Source organism: Dipodomys merriami, unplaced genomic scaffold (genome assembly GCF_024711535.1).
Source record: "Dipodomys merriami isolate MVZ:Mamm:240054 unplaced genomic scaffold, mDipMer1.0.p SCAF_3, whole genome shotgun sequence".
Lineage (NCBI taxonomy): Eukaryota > Metazoa > Chordata > Mammalia > Rodentia > Heteromyidae > Dipodomys > Dipodomys merriami.
In genome coordinates, this window is record NW_027204492.1 from 92957521 (window position 1) to 92978172 (window position 20652).

Here is a 20652-nt window from a genome sequence, read left to right on the forward strand (position 1 = left end):
GTGTCTGTGTGTGAAAGAAAGAGAGATTTATATGAGTCAGCAGAACCTAGTAGTCTACAGATGAGAGGTGTTAGGGATATCACTTGTCAGCTACTTATTTTGTTTGTAAAATGAGAATAATATAAAATCCTTTGCTTAGAGATAGATGAATTCAATGAAATAAATCACATTAAGTGTTTAGTCTGGGGACCTGGCATATGGCCCATGGCACATGCCTCTTTGACCAGCCTTGTTGCCCAGATGGGTTTCCAGCATTAGTCAGGCACTTCAGATGATCTGTAGATCCCACCCCCAGAGCATGGCTCTCAGTCATTCAGATTGCTCTTACTATATAGCAGCAGAGTTTTCAAAAAAGAAAGAAATATCCTCATTTAAAAAATCTTTCAATTCTTGGGGCTGGGAAGGTGGCTCAGTGGTAAAGCGCTTGCCTTGCATGCCTGAGGCCCTGGGTTCGATTCCTCAGCACCACATAAGCAAAAAGTTTTTCTTTTTAGTCAGAAGTGGCGCTGTGGCTCAAATGGTAGAGCGCTAGCCTTGAGCTGAAGAGCTGAGGGACAGCGCCCAGGCCCAGAGTTCAGGCCCCACAACCGGACCCCCCCCCCAAAAAAAAAATCTTTCAATTCTTATTGTTTGGAGATAGAATATGGTTTCTCCATTTAGATTGTGAAAGAGCTTCCATCTATAATGCCAGGAGTGATGAATGTTATAAAGAGATCATCCAGATCAGCCCTATTTGGTAGGGCTTGACCATTTCTTTGGTGGAGATGTTTTGCCTTTCTTGTTGTCTCTGACACTGGTTAAGCCCAGACTTGAAGGACAGGTCATAGATAGATGACTAGGTATAAAGAAGGCACAGATAAAGAAGGTATTCCAGACAGAGCACATGCGGTATGTGGCACCAGTGATCCCAGAGGATAGTAGACCTGGTCCTGTTAGAGATTTAAGGGCCAGTTAGAGATTTCAACTTTTATTGTGGAGGTGAGCCATTGTTGGATTTTAATAGTGTCCCAGTGGGGCTTTATTGGCCTCACTATGGGATGCAAGCACAGCTAAGGAGGGTATTCTCTTCACCTTTTTGGTTGTATAGTCCTTAGAAATTTCTTTTTTGTTTTGTGCCAGTCCTGGCCTGAACTCAGGGCCTGGGAGCGGTCCCTGAGCATTTTTGCTCAAGGCTAGCACTCTACCACTTGAGCCACAGCTCTACTTTCAGCTTTTTAGTGGTTAATTACAGATAAGAGCCTGGCTTCAAACCATGATCCTCAGATGTCAAGTTTCCTGAGTAGCTAAGATTATAGGCATGAGCCACCAGTGCCTAACAGTCGTCAGAGATTTCTACATTAAGACATGCAATTGGCTGTTTTTAAGGCCTGTCGTTCACAAGATGCTAAAGCATGTGTAAGTCCACATAACTGGGCCAGTTCAGCTACTAGGACCAACTGGGGAATAGGAGGACACTCAGAGAAATGGAACTCCAAGAGAGTGATTCTCTGATGTGAATTGAGATTGTTGTTACATTGAAGAAGGGAGAACAACAATTTTGAAATGATTATAGTAGCAGACAGTTATTTAGTGCTTGCTATGAATATACCAACCCTTATTCTCTGTACTTCACTCATTTAAATCCTCATAGCAAACTTATGGTGTAGGTTCTGCTATTAGCCCCATTTTATGGAGAGAAATTGAGGCATAAAAAGCTAAGTCACTTGTCGAGCCATACAGCTAAATAAGTACATATAACACTTAAAGGTTAAAAGTTGATCAACATACTTATTGGTATATTAATCAGGTTATTACAGAACACAAAAATAGGAAATTATCCTACAAACTAGTATAAAATATACAACCCGCTATTATTGAAGATAGTAATGGAAATGTAGTAAGTGCTTTAATGTTGCATTCATTCATAGATAGTGTAGTAAAGAGTTTCCCCTTTCATAATCTTAGAACTAGACCAATGGCTTTAAGTGCCATCATTGTTAATGTCTTCTATTAAAAAAAAAAAAATCTATTCTAGAGTTTGCCTTAAAATGCTAGGCCTATATTTTCTACCTATCCATTCAGCATTTCTATGTGTCTAGTAGCTCTCTGAAACTTGGCATGGTTGATATTAAGCACTGTATCCCCTTCTTAGTCCTGCTGTTCCCACAGACACTCCAGTAATTGGAGTCCCTTCCTTCCTGCTACCTGGCTTCATGGCTATTAGAGTTATGCTAGACTCCATTTTCTTTGTTACCTATACATCCAGTCATTTATCAGACACTGTCAGCTATACCTTTTTACCCAGAATCTATCTACCTTGTACTGCCTCAGCCTTCAGTCTCCCTTGTCCAAGCCACTGGTCCTCTCTCACTTGAATAGTTGTAGTTACTTCTGACTGGTTTCTCTGGTTTGCCTGGAGTATTGTATCCCCTAGATACCTTCAGCTGTGGCCAGCCAGAACTTTTTTTTTTTTCCTGCCTGGCTTGCATAGCCTTTTCTTACTTTATGAAAATATAAGCTCCATGAGTACAGAAATTTTCTTTTGTTAATTGCTTCATCCTCAATGTCTGGAAACTGGTAATCATGCCTACTTGTTGAATGAGTGAATAAGAATACAAAAATAAACTGGATTTTTTGTTTTGTCGGTTGTGGGGCTTGAACTCAGAGCCTTGGCGCTGTCCCTGAGCTCTTTCGCTCAAGGCTAGTGTTTTGCCACTTTGAGCACAGCACTACTACGTTTTTTTGGTGGTTAATTGGAGATAAGAGTTTCACTGGATTTTCCAGCCTGGGCTGGTTCTGAACCATGATCTTAAGATCTCAACCTCCTGAATAGCTAGGCTTGAGCCACCAGCACCCAGATATTTTTTTTTCCCTATTGGTCAGTGTGCGAGATAGAATTGGGCCCATGGAGTTGAATGCTGTCTTTTTCACTAATGAAATCTTTCCAGTTTTCCATTGTGCAGTTTATGGGAGCTTTACTACCGATTTCTGTAGTCTCTAGTGAGATTTTTAACTTGGGCAGGACATAATAAGTGTCCTGCAAGATCATCTATAATTATTTTCCTTTATTAGGAAATCTGCATGCTGCCAGCTCCCCCAGTGGGGCTTTGAGAGCCCCATCACCAGCGTCATTTGTTCCAACTCCTCCCCCATCCTCGCATGGAATCTCAATAGGACCAGGGGCCAGTTTTGCTAGTCCACATGGTGAGTCCATACATGGAAGTTGCTATAGTTGAAGAGCTTGACATGAAAGTAATTTTTGTTCAATAAATGTATTAGATTGTTATGAAAATTATCACTTGTTTATTGAGAAATAGTGAAAGAAAAAAAGTGAAAAAAAAAATCTCGAATAGAAAGAAAATTATTTTCTCCTAATCGTACCACACAGGTTAATGACCAGTTGGTCTGTCTACTTTAACTCTCTCTCCCTCTATTATATCCCTTTCCTGTCATCCTCACTCTTCCCTTTGCTCTCTGCTTGCCCACTCTCTCACATCTCCCTTGCTCTACTGCCTCTCTATGCCTTGGCTTGTCTGTACCCCAAGATAACATCCTCCAGGATGGGTTCACCTTACCACATGAATTATTTTGCAACTTGAAATTTTTTACTCAAATTTTCTGTTTTAAATGAATTCAGATAGATAAAAGAATAAAGGTGGCAGTCAGTGAATTGTGTTCCTTTTCCTATTCACCTAATTCCTCTTTCCAGAGGCATGTGATATTACATTAGTAATACATGATATTACTCTTGCAGAGCAAATGTATGTACCCCCCCATACACATAGCAGCATACTGTACACAGAGTTCACTTAATATATTATGAATAATGTTACATCAGAATATGGTTTCCTCAACTGTTTATATCTATGATTAATTTTTATTAATATTTGTGGGAATATTTGTCATTTAAAAACTGTACATCATCACAGTATATGGCTTTCTAGTATTGCCTTGTATGGGCATACCATAATTTAACACTTGTCCTGTATTATACATTTAAAATGTTACCTTTGCTTTACAGTTATTGTGCCAGCCAGGCACCGGTGGTTCACACCTGTAATCCTAGCTACTCAGGAGAATGAGAGCTGAGGATCACAGTTCAAAATCAGCCTGGGCAGAAAAGTTCCTGTGAGATTCTTATCCCTAAACTAGAAGTGGTGCTGTGGCTCAAGTGGTAGAGCTCTAGCTTTGAGCACAAAGAGGCTCAGGGACAGCGCCTACGCCCTGAGTTTGAAGCTCCACAGCCAACAAAAAAAAGATAAAAAATAAAAATTGTGCCATCTGCGCTCATATCCATGATCATTAGATAAGTCGCTAAAAGTAGAATTATAGTCTCAATGGAGCTTAAGAAATTCTGAAGCTTTTAAAACATATTGCAAATTGCTCACCTGAAAATCTGTACCAATTTCTTATAGCAGCACAGGGAAATGTCTGGTATCCTTCATCATTGCTTATGTTGGGGTGTTATAACTTCAAAAAAATCTTGTCTATCTTAATAGATGAAAATGGTATCATATTGTTTAATGTGTTTCTTTGATTAGTAGTGAAGTTGAATCTATTTAAATGTTCATTGATTTTAGTAATTCTTATTTGGTGTCTGACAGTTTGTATACTTTGTCTACTTTCTTGTGGTGCCCTTTTCTTATTAATTTGTTTGACTTATTTTTATAAGTAAAGACCATTTACTTTCTGATATATATGGTAGAAATATTCCCTCACTGTAATTCGGTGACAAAGGGCTATAAATAATATGTCAAAGGTATTTGCAGGCCAGGTGCTGGTGGCTCAAGCCTGTAATCCTAGCTACTCAGGAGGCCGAGATCTGAGGATTGCAGTTCAAAGCCAGCCCGGGCAGGAACATCTGTGAGACTCTTACCTCAATTAACCACTAGAAAACTGGAAGTGCTGCTATGGCTCAAGTGGTAGAGCACTAGCCTTGAGCTGAAGAGCTCAGGGACAGTGCCCAGACCCAGAGTTCAAGACCAAGACCCATGACTGACCAAGGGAAAAAAAAATATTTGCAGGATGAAATTTAAATATCAACTTGTTAATGAAGTTGCTGCTTTAAAACTTAATTCTTTTTTTAATTTTAATTTTAATTTTTTGTGAACATACTGTACAGAGGGGTTACAATTACATGGGCAAGATAATGAGTACATTTCTCATCAAGCATTGCAGCCTCCTCCTTTGTTTACCCTTCCCATCCCTTCCCAGCCTCCCTCTGCCCCTCCCCCCAATCCCTCCCCCCCTCCCCCACCAAAGTTGAAGTACAAGTTGTTATGTCAAAAACGAACTTTAAAACTTAATTCTTGCCGGGCGCTTCCATTTTTTTAGTCAATATAACTTTTATTAAATAAAGAAAATAAACTCTTTCCTCTTTTAACATGTCTCTCGGTAGAATGAATCATAACTTATCAGAAGTAGTTGTAATATAATAGTTCATTGGACACTTGTGGCTCACACCTGTAGTTCTAACTACTCAGGAGGCTGAGATCTGAGGACCGCGGTTTGAAGCCAGCCCAGGCAGAAAATTCCATGAGACTCCTATCTCCAAAAACTACTCAAAAAAGCTGGAAGTGGCACTGTGTGGCTCAAGTGGTAGAGCACTTGCCTTGAGCAAAAGAAGCTCAGGGACAGCACCGGGGCCTTGAGTTCAAGCCCAGGATTGGCAAAAATAACTAACTAACTAAATAAATAATATTTCTACCTCTACCCCTAAAAGGAGCTTTGAGATTATTAAATACTTTCAGATGGATGATAGCATAAATTGTTACATATTAGATATGTGGAAGCTTGTATAGATTTTATCCTTTGTTAGTCCTTTTATCTTCCTACTTCTTGTATCTAGTTACAAAGTACATCAATGACACAAAATAAAAATTGATGTCGTTTATATATTTACATATTATATAAAATTAATTTGTTTTTAATAAAAATATTTTTAAGTTTATATACTAAGATGATAATGTTGAGACATCAATCTTAAGTGAAATATCTTCTTGAAAGAAAAATATTAATCATCATTTAAGGATTTGAATGCTACCAAATAATTTTTGCTTATTAAAATGCAGATTTTTGAGGACTGTTGTTTACTTTTCTCAGGAACTCTTGACCCTAGTTCCCCATATACTATGGTGTCACCAAGTAGTCGAGCAGGGAACTGGCCAGGATCTCCTCAAGTGTCTGGCCCCTCACCAGCTACCCGTTTACCTGGAATGTCACCAGCCAACCCATCACTACATTCTCCAGTTACAGATGCTTCTCACTCTCCTCGAGCTGGAACAAGTGAGTATCATCAACATTTGCAGGGGCGGGGAGGGGAGATGCTGGTTCTGGAGCTTGAATTTGGGGCCTGGGTGCTGTCCTTGAGCTTTTGTCATCAAGGTTAGTGCTCTACCACTTGAGCCACCGCTCTACTTCTGGCTTTTTTGGTGATTTTTTGGAGGCAAAAGTTGCACAGACTTTTTTGCCTGGGCTGGCTTTGAACTGCAATCCTCAAATCCCAGGCTCCTGAGAAGCTGAGATTATAGGCATGGGCCTCTGGTGCCTGGCAGTCATCAACATTTTTATATTCTTTTCTAGTATCACCAAGAAGTGGCCTATTTCATTCTATTTTCATATTTGAAAATTTTCTTACATAGGGTTTTCTAAAAACAAACTTTTATCCATTTGTCAAGTCACTACACAATAACTAATTTGCAAAGTGGAATGGACAAGAAGAAATGTGTCATTTCCTCCAGAAGTCTTATGGAGTCCCAGTCTTGCTGGCATAACTTGGTGTGTGTGTGTGCTGGTCCTGGGGCTTGATTTTAGGGCATGCCATCCTTGAGCTTTTTTGCTCTTACCACTTGAGCCACAGCTCCACTTCTAGCTTTTTGGTAGTTAATTGGAGATAATAATCTCATGGACTATCCTGCCAGGCTGGCTTTGAACCTTGATCCTCAACTATTAGCCTCCTGAGTAGTAAGGATTGTAGGCATGAGCCCTGCTTATGACTTTTAGCTGTCACATTAATAAGAAATACCTTAATTAACTGACAAAGTTATGCAAATTAACACCAGAGAAGAACTGTTTGAATGTATTTGTTAGGTTTTTTTGCATGTTCAGTGTGTAAAACAAGAATCAAACATTGGCTCACAGTTCTGCAGTTTGGTAGACCCTACTTGAGCACATGAATATGTCTAGTTTGTTACTAGGTTGACCAGGGACTGACTGGCCTAGGTAGCCTCCACTGGCATGGCTTCTCCGCTGTTTGTGGTCTGATGGTTGAATATGACCTTGTTCACATGGTGGCTGGACCAGGTTCCCAGGAGTTAGAAGCCTATTGCAAGTAGCCCAGTGTCACTTCCCCATTTGACCAGAATAGGGAAATGGACCTCATGCCTTGAAGGAATTCCTGCAGAGTTACATTGCAAAAGGGCCTGGCTACAGAAAGGAGAGTAATTATAGCTATTCTTGCTAATAAGGAATTCATGTATTATTGTAATTAATATAGTATAGACTGAATTAGAATAGCAGTGATTTAGGATGAAAACAAAAGAGTAAACAATGAGATAGTATGTATTTGTAAATGAAATGGTACGTTTTTCTTCCCCAAAGGTTCCCAAACAATGCCAACAAACATGCCTCCACCTCGTAAACTACCTCAGCGCTCTTGGGCAGCATCCATACCTACCATCCTCACTCACAGTGCCTTGAACATTTTACTACTGCCCTCTCCAACACCAGGCCTCGTTCCTGGCCTGGCAGGTAGTTACCTTTGTTCTCCACTTGAGAGGTTTCTTGGATCCGTCATCATGAGAAGACACCTTCAAAGAATTATTCAACAGGAAACGGTATGGGTACTTAGCAACCTTCTAAGTGGCAATGGTCAAAAGCAGAACACTGAGTTTGATTTTAGCTCATGTCCTACCTTCTTAAGCAGCTTTTCATCCTGCCTTAGCATTAAAATGGAACTTCACTATTTTTTCCCCATTCTTGTTAGCACACTTCTGTATTTTGTAGTTTCTGTGCTGTGATTTCTATGTCTTATAGCTAACATGGACCCAGAAATGTGTCTCATTTTATGGGACTGGAATCATAAGATCTGACCTTGCAGAGAATACTTTGCTCTTTGCTTTCTTTTTTTTTTTTTTTTTTTTTTTTTTTTTTTAATTTTTTTTATTGTAGAGATACTATACAGAGGGTTACAGTTACATGAGTGAGGTAATGAGTACACTTCCACTTCCTCTTGAACATTGTTACCCCCTCCATTGTTTTCCCCCTACCATCCCCTCCCTCCCTCCCTTCCCCAAGGTTCTTTTTTTTTTTTTTTTTTTTATCGTGATTAAGTGATTACTTAATTTCCGGAAATTCACAGTATTGTGGAATAATGATGCTCATTTAAAGTCACAAGTTCATTCTAACTTTCCTGGAGCAAATTGTCTATCACAGTCTGTAATATATAACGGTGCTCATATGTTATATACCCTATATGTGATCAGCAGCATGGGGATATTTAGTAGTGGTTCAACCAGATGAGTGGGAGTTCTTTGTTTCTTAAGTCCTGTTAGTTTTGTCATATCACCTAACATTTTGGATTCATCATCCACTTATCAGGGAGACCATGTACTGTTTGTCTCTTCGTTCTTGGCTTACCTCGCTCAACATGATTCCTTCTAGCTCCATCCATTTCCCTGCAAATGCCATTATTTTGTCATTTCTAATGGCTGCATAATATTCCATTGTGTATAGATACCACAATTTTTGGATCCATTCATCTGTGGTGGGGCATCTAGGTTGTTTCCATATCCTAGCTATTGCGAACAGTGCTGCAATAAACATGGAGGTGCACGTGTCCTTGTATATTGGTTCCTGTTGTTCAGGGTAGATGCCTAGAAGTGGTATGACTGGGTCGTAAGGGAGGTCAATCTTTAGCTTTCTAAGGACCCTCCAGACTGCTTTCCAAAGTGGTTGTATGAGTGTACATTCCCACCAGCAGTGTAATAGCGTTCCTCGTTCTCCACATCCCCTCCAGCATTTGTCGTTGGCTGATTTGTGGATGTGGGACATTCTGACTGGGGTAAGGTGGTATCTCAGGGTTGTCTTTATTTGCATTTCCTTCACCACCAGGGATGATGAACATTTCCTCATGTGTTTCTTTGCCATTTTTATTTCTTCATTTGAGAAGTCCCTCTTTAGTTCCCTTGCCCATTTAGTAATTGGTTTGTTGGGTTTGGGAGGGATTAGTTTCTTGAGTTCCCTGTATATACAGGATGTTAACCCCTTGTCTGATATATTGCTGGTAAATATTTTTTCCCAATTAGTTGGTTGTCTTTCTAGCTTGGTTGCGATAGCTTTATCTGTGCAGAAGCTTTTTATTTTAAGGTAGTCCCATTTGTCGAGTCTCTCTCCAATTTGTTGTGACCCTGGGACTCTGTTCAGGAAGTTCCTTCCTGTGCCTATTAGTTCAAGTGTCTCTCCTACTCTGTCCTGCAGTAGTTTCAGAGATTCAGGTTTAATGTTAAGGTCTTTAATCCATTTTGAGTTGATGTTGGTGCATGGTGATAGGCTGGGGTCCACTTTTAGTTTTCTGCATGTGGCTGCCCAGTTTTCCCAGCACCAGCGGTTGAAGAGGCTGTGTTTCTTCCATTGTATGTCTTTGGCTCCTTTGTCGAATATCAGCTGGCTGTAGGCCTGTGGATTTATTTCTGGATCTTCTATTCTGTTCCATTGGTCTTCGGGTCTGTTTTTGTGCCAGTACCATGCTGTCTTTGTTATTATAGCTCTGTAGTAGAGTTTGAAGTTCGGCATGGATAGCCCTCCCATATTGTCTTTATCCCCTAGAATTGTTTTGGCTATTCTAGGTCTTTTGTTGTTCCATATGAATTTTTGGACTGTTTTCTGTATTTCAGTGATGTACGTCATTGGGATTTTAATAGGAATTGCGTTGAATTTGTATATTAGTTTTGGAAGTATTACCATCTTTACTATATTAAGTCGGCCTATCCAGGAGCATGGGAGGTCTTTCCATTTCCTAGTGTCTTCTGCAATTTCTTTCTTTAACTTTTTATAGTTCTCATTAAATAGTTCTTTTACATCTTTGGTTAGGTTAATTCCTAAATATTTTATTTTTCGGGAGGTTATTGTGAATGGGGTTGCTCCCTTTATTTCCCTCTCTTCCTGTACATTATCAGTGTATAGGAAGGCAACTGATTTTTGTGGGTTTATTTTGTATCCTGCTATTTTGCCGAAGTGATTTATGATTTCTAAGAGTTTGGGGATGGAGTTTTTGGGATCGTGGAGGTATAGTATCATGTCGTCTGCAAAAAGGGATAGTTTAACTTCTTCTTTCCCTATGCGGATCCCTTTAATGTCTTTTTCTTGCCTTATTGCCCTGGCTAAGGGTTCTAGGACTATATTGAAGAGGAGTGGAGACAGTGGGCATCCTTGCCTTGTTCCTGATTTTAGGAGAATTGGTTGTAGCTTTTCCCCATTAAGTATAATATTGGCTATTGGTCTGTCATAAATGGCTTTTATTGTTTTTAGAAATGTTCCTTCTATTCCTATTTTCTCCAGAGCTTTTAGCATGAATGAATGTTGAATTTTGTCAAAGGCCTTTTCTGCATCTGTAGCGATAATCATGTGATTCTTGACCTTGGCTCTGTTGATATGTTGGATTACATTTATTGACTTACGTATGTTAAACCATCCCTGTGTCTCTGGGATGAAGCCTACCTGGTCATAGTGAATTATTTTTTTTATGTGTTTCTGGATTCTGTTAGCTAGAATCTTGTTAAGGATCTTTGCATCTGTGTTCATCAAGGAGATTGGCCTGTAATTCTCCTTTTTGGTTGGGTCTTTGCCTGGTTTGGGGATGAGTGTGATATTGGCTTCGTAGAATGAGTTTGGGATAGCTCCTTCCTTCTCTGTTTCTCTGAAGAGCTTGAGGAGTATGGGTATTAGTTCTTGTTTAAAGGTCTTATAGAATTCTGCTGTGAATCCATCTGGTCCTGGGCTTTTTTTTGTTGGAAGACTTTTGATAGCTTCCTGTATCTCATTATAGGATATTGGCTTATTTAATTGGTTAACTTCTTCTTTGCTCAGTTTGGGCAACTTGTATTTCTCTAAAAATGCATCCATTTCTGCCCGATTTTCTTCCTTTAGAGAGTATAGCTTTTGAAAGTAGTCTGTTAGAATTGTTTGGATATCTTGGGTACGTGTGGTGATGTTTCCCGTGGCATCCCTAATCCTATTAATATGGGTTTCCTCTCTTCTTTTTTTAATTAATCTAGCCAATGGGCCATCAATTTTGTTTATTTTTTCAAAGAACCAGCTTTTTGTTTGGTTTATTTTGGTTATGGTTTTCTGATTTTCTAATTGGTTAATCTCTGCTTTTAATTTGGTTATCTGGCTTCTTCTAGTAGCTTTAGGTTCCATTTTTTCCTGTTTTTCTAGCTGTTTTAATTGCAACATGAGATTATTTACTTGGTCTGTCTCCATTCTCTTGATGTGGGCACTGAGGGCAATAAATTTGCCCCTCAGGACTGCTTTTGCTGTGTCCCACAAGTTTCTTTGTGAGGTGTTTTCATTTTCATTGAGTTGTAGGAAATGCTTTATTTCTTCTCTGATCTCTTCTGTTATCCAGGCATTGTTAAGGAGTGTGCTGTTCAATTTCCATGTATTGGAGAAATTTCTGCGGTATGCTTTGTTATTGAGAGCTAGCTTGATTCCACTGTGGTCAGATAGGATACAGGGGATTATGTCGATCCCTTTGTATTTGCTTAAGTTCCTTGCATGAACTATGATATGGTCTATTTTGGAGAAAGTTCCATGAGCTGCTGAGAAGAATGTGTACTGTGTTGTTTTAGGGTGAAATACTCGGTAGATGTCAGTTAATTCCGCTTGCAGTATGGCCTCTCTTAATTCGGTAGCTTCTTTGCCAATCCTCTGGTTGGTAGACCTGTCCTTTGGTGAGAGTGGTGTGTTAAAGTCTCCTAGTATTATCGTATTGGGATCTATTTTATTCTGTAAGTTTGAGAGCATTTGTTTGACATATCTGGGTGCACCAATATTTGGGGCATATAAGTTGATGATGGTTATATCCTCCTCTTGGATTGTTCCCTTTATTAATATGTAGTGTCCGTCCTTGTCTTTCTGTACTGATTTTAATGAAAAGTTTATTTTGTCAGATATCAGGATAGCTACACCTGCTTTCTTACTGGGGGCGTTTGATTGGTAGATCCTTTTCCACCCCTTCACTCTGAGTTTGTTTGTATGTTTGGCTGAGAGGTGGGTCTCCTGAAGGCAACAGATGGATGGGTCTTGTTTTCTTATCCAGTCCTCAGTTCGTTTTCTTTTAATTGGCGAATTCAGCCCATTTATATTAAGAGAAAGTATAGAGAGATGCATTGTTGTCCCTGCCATTCCGTTTTCCTAAGTTTTTCTTTTTTCCTTTCCTCCTGTGCTTGCTCAGTTAGACTTTGAGTAATGCCTGTTTGGGGCAGGCCCCAGTTCCTGGCTGCTTTCTTCAGGTTGTGTCCCCCCTCTTAGAATTCTTTGTAATGCTGGCTTAATGTTTATGTATTCATTTAGTTTTTCTTTGCTATTAAAAGTTTTCAGTTCTCCATCAAATGTGAATGCTAGCTTTGCCGGGTAGATCAGTCTGGGTTGGCAGTTATTGGCTCTCAGGGCTCGTATGGTGCTTTCCCAGGCTTTTCTTGCATTCATTGTTTGTGTGGAGAGATCTGCAGTAATTCTTATTTTTTTCCCATTGTAGTATAGCTCCTTCTTCATTTTTGCTGCATGCAGGATTGTTTCCTTATTATTCAGATCTATCATTTTTACTATAATGTGTCTAGAAGTGTTTCTCCTGGGGTCTTGCTTGTTGGGTGTTCGATAAGCTTTTGTGATGTAGTTAAGATGGTCGTTTTTGAGGTGGGGAAAATTTTCATTGATTATCTTGTTAAATAGGTGTTGCATTCCCTTGCTCTGGAATTCCTCACCTTCGTCCACTCCAATTATGCGAAGGTTAAATTTTTTAGCATTATCTGCTTGCTCTTGAATATCCCTTTGGTTTAATTTGAGTAATTTTTCCATATCTGTCACTTTTTGGTCCAGTTGGTGTATTCTGTCTTCTGTATCTGACACTCGACCTTCCATTTCATTCACTCTGTTGACAGTGGCTTCTATTGTGGTTTGCATGGAGGAAATGGATCCCTTTATGGATTCAATGTTGGTTCTCAGAGTACTGATCTCACCTCTCAATGAGGTATGCATTACCTCTAATTTGGCGTTTATCTCACTTCTTATTGAGGTTTGTGCAGCTTCTATTTTTGCATGCATCTCTTGTTTGATACCCTGTATCTCTTTGGATAGTTCATCCTTGTGCTCTTTCAATTTCTGATAAATTTCTCGCTTTATTTCTTGAGTCATTGCCCCCAGCAACCCTTGGAAGTAGCCTTTGTCTTCCATTCCTGCTTTGCTCCCACTGGGGCTCTCCCCTGTGTGGCTGCTGGCTTTTGAGGTGAGCTTGCTGTCCTGGGTGGTAGTAAACCTTGTGATTTTTCTCTGTGATTTTCGCATGGAGGTTCAGGAGACTGCTCTTCAATTTTGTTTTGGTGTGTCTGTCTTTGCTTGGTTGCTGATTCTGTATTGGTAGAGAGAGTCTGTGCCTGATCTGGGTTCTGTTGGGAGCCTATTTCCAGCTGCTATTCTGACTTACTTAGGATTCTCAGCTCTCTGCTGTAGATTGCTGACAGTTCCCGCCTTTGGAAGGGTTGAGCAGCCTAGACTGCTTGTGTTTGCTCCTACGGGTGCTCTTGTGAAGAACAGATGCTCTGGATGCACTCTCCCAAATGCTGGAGTCTGCTATGGGCTCCTGATGTGTTTTTGTTTATTTGTTTTGGGCTGGTTGTGGGCTTGAACTCTAGGTTTAGGTGCTGTCCCTCAGCTTTTCAGCTCAAGGCTGGCACCCTACCGTTTGAGCCACAGCACCACTTCTGACCCTTTTTGCTTTTGTGATGCTGAGGAATCAGATGCAGGGCCTCATACATCCAAGACTATCACTCTATTGCTGAGCCGCCTTAACAGTCTGAGCTCCTGCTTACTATCAGGTGCTGGCAGCCTGTGTTGCCCAATTCCCAGTCTAGGGTATATGGGTGGAGTTTTGGTGGGGTTTGGGCTTCTCTTGTCCTGGGCCTCCAGGTCTTTTGTTGTCACAGGCGTGCTTCCCGGGGGAGTGTTGTTTCCTGGTTTTCTCCCCTCTGTTGAGGCGTATGCTCAGCTTTTTACTTCAATTGGGAGGAGTTGGTTGTGTTGTTCAGGCGCCGGATCCCCGGGCCTGGTTCCGGCCCCAGCCTGGAGCGCGCTTGTTAGGCCTGTGCTGATGTGTATACCACCTAGGTTATGCAGCCTGGAGCGCACTCGTTAGGCCTGTGCTGATGTGTATACCACCTAGGTTATACAGCCTGGGGGACACAGTTCAAATTTCTTCTACTGTTGGTAGTCTTGACCCAGGGGCGCTGTTCCTGGCTTGGGCATTTAAGCTCCCTTCCAGGGGTGCTCTTGCTCTAGCCTGGCCAGCTGAGTGTGCTCCACGGGCTGGTGGAGCTCTCAAACAGTTCCCAGTTTTAGTGGGTCCTGTGGTCCGGGTGCTGGGGTAGGGAGTCTAGGTCAGGGTCTGGGGATTCCCTCCAGCTCTGGTCTCCCTTGAGGGATACACTTCCCCTGTGGGGTACTCACCCTGGAGCTGGTTGTTTCTGTGTGGTGTAGGTCGTCAGTTGTTGTTGCAATCCGGGCTGGGTTGGGCGGTGGTGGCTCTGTGTGATTCTTTTCTGTCTCTGCCTCTGTCGAAGCTGTTGGGTCAAGAGTGTCCACGCTCAGGCAGCTTCTTCTCGGTACCTCTGGGGCCCAAGTGACCCCGCCGGGTTGTTGCGATCGTGATCGGGCGGGCGGGTGGTCTGCAGACAGGACCCTTTGTCGCGCCGAGCCGCTTTGGCGGGATGGAACCTCTCTGCTCGGGTGAAGAGTGCTGGATCGTTGCGATCGCGATCAGCCGGGCCGGGTGGTCTGCCGCAGGTCCTTTTGTCACTCTGCTGATGCCGAGCGTCTTTGGCGGGATGGAGCCTCTCTGCTCGGGTGGAGAATGAGGGGTGGGGGTGGGATCCTCGTGGAGACTTCCGTCTGGTAGGTTTCTCTGTTCCTGGCGATCTGCTGTTCTGCAAACCAGTACCTGATGTTCTGAAAGTGGCCCCCTGTGTCTCTGCTGTTTCTCTGGGGCTCCCACAGCCCCCGCCGGGCCGGGCCGGCTGGCCGGCGGCTTGGCGCGCTGCTGCGCGGCCAGTAAAGGTTGGGGGAGGGGTCTTCGCTTTTCTCTGTTTTGAAATTCTTTTCCTCTTTCTTTTTTGTTATTCTCCGCCTCTGGTTTTTCTCTGAGTGTTCGTCTTTTTGTTGTTGTCGGTCTCTTGGGGAGATTAAGCGTTGGAACTCGAACTCTCTTTTTGGTTGGAGAGAGCTGTGGCGTTTCCCTACTGCCCCGTCGCCATCTTGGTCCCCCCCCTCTGCTCTTTGCTTTCTAATGTACCCTGGTGGGCAGGTCAACTTTGTAGCTGAGTTTCCATTGCAATAAAATTGTTGATGATTTAAATGATCCTTCTAAAATACATGAACAACTGATTTTATTTAAAACTCTTATGTTCAACTGCTTACAAATAATTTTTTTTAAAAAAAAAAGAAGAAAAGGGGCTAGGAAGGTGGCTCAGTGGTAGAGCACTTGCCTTGCATGCCTGAGGCCCTGGGTTCGATTCCTCAGCACCACATAAGCAGAAAAAAAAAGCCGAAAGTGGCATTGTGGCTCAAGTGGTAGAGCACTAGCCTTGAGCTGAAGAGCTGAGGGACAGCGCCCAGGCCCAGAGTTCAGGCCCACGACCGGACCGCCCCCCCCCCCCCAAAAAAAAAAAAAAAGAAAAATACATCTACCACTCTAGTGGTGATAGTTTTAGGAGATAGTTGATCATTGAAAGTACCCAGTTCCAGAGTCTGGCTGCCTATGTTTGTTCCAGCCCATACTTCCCAGTAATCTATGTGCTTGGGCAAATTTCTGCACCTTCCTTTTTTTTTTTTTTTTGTCAGTGCTGGGGCTTAAACTCTGGGCCTGGGTGCTGTCCCTCAGCTCTTCAGCTCAAGGCAAGCGCTCTACCACTTGAGCTACAGTGCCACTGCCGGTTTTCTGGTGGCTTATTGGAGATAAGAGTCTTACAGACTTTCCTAACGAACTTTACAACTTTGGTGGCGGGGGGAGGCGGGGAGGATTGGGTGCGGGGGGGCGGGGGGAGGATGGGAAGGGGAAACAAAGGAGGAGGCTATAATGCTCCATAAGAAATGTACTCATTATCTTGCCCATGTAATTGTAACCCCTCTGTACAGTATTTTCACAATAAAAAATAAAATAAATAAAAAATAAATAAATAAAAATTAAAATTAAAAAAAAAAGAGAGTCTCACGGACTTTCCTGCCCGGGCTGGCTTTGAACCATGATTCTCAGATCTCAGCCTCCTGAGTAGCTAGGATTATAGGAGTGAGCCACGGGTGCCTGGCTCTGTACCTTTTTGATTATAGTAGTAATAATATTTTGATATAGTAGTAATAATATCTACCCAACTGATAACAATTGTGGGAATTTGAAATATTTTATGTAAAGTCTTTACCATAATGTTTTGGCATTCAATACATGTTCATTACTTAAAACTATAGTTATTAGGAAGTGTACTCATTACCTTACTCATGTAACTGTAACCCTCTGTATAGTATCTTTACAATAAAAAATTTAAAAAAAAAAAGAAGTAAACTGTTAACCCAGAAGTCATTCCTAGTGAAAACTTCTTTCAACCTTAGAGAAATAAAGTATTATAAGACAAAAAAAACTATTGTTATTATTAGTATCTCTCTCTATATTAATGAGGTGATCAAAATGGTGAATGTTTATGATATCCATTTCATCATTGGCCTGAAGCCATTTTGCAACCTTTATATCCAGATGTGAAAAAATATATAAAAGTTTTTAAAAATTGTCTTAGCATGTGTTATACAAAGTAATGTGTTTCATTATGGTATATTATATATAATTTGATCACATTACTTCTTCTTTACCCTCTTTTGCCCCCCTGAAAAAAATTAAGTTTTAAAATAAGTTGAATAAATTAGCATTCAAACTTGGTAAATCGTCAGACCTATGATGTAGTTTGAGCTCTGCTACTCAGTCCATGTATGTGTTTAGCCCTTTGGACCTCATTTTGTCATCTGTATACGCTTAGTTGTTTTTGTTTTCTCATTAGTATTTCATTTTCTTTCTGTCTAAAACGCTAATTTGAGGCATCCTTCTTAATTTGCAGCTGCAGTTGATAAATTCCAATGAACCTGGAGTAATTATGTTTAAGACTGATGCGCTGAAATGCAGAGTAGCCCTTAGTCCCAAAACCAACCAGACCCTTCAGCTAAAAGTGACACCTGAAAATGCAGGCCAGTGGAAACCTGATGAACTTCAAGTTTTAGAGAAATTCTTCGAAACAAGAGTATGTGTTTAAATAATGCACAATTTTACTATGATTAATTTGGCAACAAAGTCAAGATAGAATGAAAAGTAACTTGCTTTATTTATCCCCATAGGTTGCCGGACCACCATTTAAAGCCAATACATTAATAGCCTTCACCAAGCTATTAGGAGCACCTACACACATCCTCAGAGACTGTGTACATATTATGAAGCTAGAACTGGTAAGTGACAGAACTTGTCTAGCGAGGTCTATTTAAGAAGGGGGCAGTGTTTGTTAGTTTTCATTTATTTATATACATTCTTTCATTTTTCTTTAAAATTCTTAATTTTTTTTTTTTGGATCCGGTCGTGTGGGCTGAACTCTGGGCCTGGGCGCTGTCCCTCAGCTCTTCAGCTCAAGGCTAGCGCTTTACCACTTGAGCCACAGCACCACTTCCGGCTTTTTTCTGCTTATGTGGTGCTGAGGAATCGAACCCATGCATGCATGCGAGGCAAGCACTCTACCACTGAGCCAACTTCCCAGCCCTAAAATTCTTGATTGTTTTTTAGTTTCCTTTTTTATTGTTATAAAGGTGATATACAGAGGGGTTACAGACATAAGTCAGGTAAAGAGAACATTTATTTTTGGACAATGTCACCCTTTCTTTTACTCTCCCAGTTTTTCCCTCCTGTCCCACCCACAAGTTGTATAGTTCATTTTTCAAAATTCTTAGTTAACTTAAATTGTATTTAGTTTTGACACATTTGACGCATTAAGTTGTTGTGTCGACATATCGAAACAAGACAATACAGTGAGGAATTCACCATACATTCCTGTCCAGCCATACTGTAAGCTGAGTCCACAGTGGTTTGCCTGTCTTTGCAGAGGTAGTCTACTTAAAAAAGCCAATTCATCTCTCTCCTACAGTCTTTAAGTGAAATAATAACACTAAGCATCGTATTTTGTACTTTATTCCTCCTGTTTCTGTTTTGAAATTTGCCTGTGCATCTGTACAAATTTGTGTGTTACAAAAGTTTTTCTGGTTCCCCACCTTCATGGTTCATGAAGCCATATCTCCTAAGAGCTGTGAAGACTAAAGTGTTGAGACACCACAGATGCTGCCTTTAGTACACTAGATACCTCCTCTCGATGGGCTTTATTTTTTAAAGCATCTTTTAAAAAGATTTGATATTTTTGTGCCAGTACTAGGGCTTGAACTCAGGGCCTAGCTTTTTTGCTCAAGGCTGGTGCTGTAATACTTACCATAGCTATACTTCCTCTTAAATTTGTTTTTCAAGGATTTTTGTTCTTTTTTCTAGAGCTCCATCTGTATTTGCATTTGTTTTCTAGTGCCAGAACAAATGAACACAAAGTGGTTTAAAACAATAGTAGTTTCTTCTCCCAGCACTCTGGAGGATAGTAGTTCTAAGTCAAGGTGTTGGTAGGGTCATGGCCTCTCTGAAGGATCTAGTGGGGACAGTATGTTCAATGTCTTTATCTTCTCTGCTGATAGTGCCAACAATCCTTGGTGTCTCTTGGCATGTATGCCCGTCATTCCAATCTGTGCCTCCCAGTCTTTTCCTCTTACATAGGTCAGTAGCCATATTTGATATTATAAAGAGCCATAGGAAAGAGCCTTTTATGGATGTGCCAATTTATCTGTGGGATCCAATTCTAGAATGACTTGATATATCAAAACACCATCCAAAGATACAGCTATATGGATATATAGATATAGATATGTAGATATAGTTATTCAATAGATATATTGTTCTCCATAGACTCTGGTTTGTATCCCATTAGCACAATTTGTGACAGTATCTGTCATTCCTGGGGCTTAAACTCAGGGCCTGGGCACTGTCCCTGAGCTTCTTTTGCTCAAGGCTAGCGTTCTACCACTTGAGCCACAGCACCACTTCTGGCCTTTTCTGTTTATGTGGTACTGAAGAATCAAACTGAAGGCTTCATGCATGCTAGGAAAGCACTCTACCACTAAGCCACCTTCCCAGCCCTTGTCAATAGCTTTATCAGTCTTTCTTTTACTAATTTTTTTTTTTTTTGGGTCCAGTCGTGGGGCCTGAACTCTGGGCCTGGGCGCTGTCCCTCAGCTCTTCAGCTCAAGGCTAGTGCTCTACCACTTAAGCCACAGCGCCACTTCCAGTTTTTTTCTTTTTGCTTATGTGGTGCTGAGGAATCGAACCCAAGGCCTCGAGCATGCAAGGCAAGTGCTCTACCACTGAGCCACCTTCCCAGCCCCTCTTTTACTAATTTATAAGTACTCTGTATACTAGAGAAGTAAGCCCGTTAGAAGTTTATTTATTTATTGGCAGTTCTGGGAATGGAACCCAGGGCCTTGTGCATGCTAGGCAAGTGCTCTACCACCAAGTTATATTCCAAGCCCACTTTTGAACTATTTTTTCCTAGTTGTACATTTTTACTGCACTAGATATTCCTTATAATTATATAGAAATAATCCAGATAATAGCTGATTGAATTATTTTCAATCTGACAATAGTCCTTTCACTTTAATAATATTTCTATTAATTGGGATTGCTCAATCTTTTCATTGGTGCTTTACTACTAGTATTGGGAAGCAGTGTTTTTTTGCTAATTATCCCAACATTTGGCTTTTGATCTGATAAGCTATTAGCAAACACTTATGTCTGAAAGAAATCTGGTTTTAGCTGGGTACCAGTGGCTCACACCTATAATCCTAGATACTCAGGCTGAGATCTGAGGATTCCAGTTCACAAATTTCTTTGTTTCTTTTTTTTTGTTGGTCATTGGACTTGAACTCTGGGCCTGGGTGCTGTCCCTGAGCTCTTCAGCTCAAGGTGAGCGCTCTACCACTTGAGCCACAGTGCCACTTCCCGTTTTTGGTGATTAATTGGAGATAAGAGTCTCATGGACTTTCCTGCTCGGGCTGGCTTTGAACAGTGATCCTCAGATCTCAGCCTCCTGAGTAGTTGGGATTACAGACACGAGCCACTGGTGCCTGGCCTGTTTTTCTTTCTTTAGTTTTTGGTCGGTTGTGGAGCATGAACTCTGGGCCTGGACGTTGTCCCTGAGCTCTTCAGCTCAAGGCTAGCGCTCTACCACTTGAGCCACTTGAGCCACAGTGCCACTTCCGACTTTTTCTGCTTATGTGGTGCTGAGGAATCAA

General features: G+C 41.2%; 1 protein-coding gene across 6 annotated transcripts in view; it reads left to right on the forward strand.

The window, feature by feature from the left end:
- Positions 1-20652, forward strand: part of Med14 (mediator complex subunit 14) — a 98592-nt gene that overhangs the window by 71649 nt on the left and 6291 nt on the right. For 4 of the 6 annotated variants that reach the window (XM_070040617.1, XM_070040618.1, XM_070040619.1 and 1 more), the window contains 5 exons: positions 3052-3183; positions 6082-6264; positions 7579-7814; positions 17349-17528; positions 17623-17730. In XM_070040617.1, coding sequence (XP_069896718.1) covers positions 3052-3183; positions 6082-6264; positions 7579-7814; positions 17349-17528; positions 17623-17730 — 839 coding nt within the window. The remainder of the gene's footprint in view (positions 1-3051; positions 3184-6081; positions 6265-7578; positions 7815-17348; positions 17529-17622; positions 17731-20652) is intronic. The other 2 variants (XM_070040622.1, XM_070040623.1) reach the window with 1 other exon arrangement.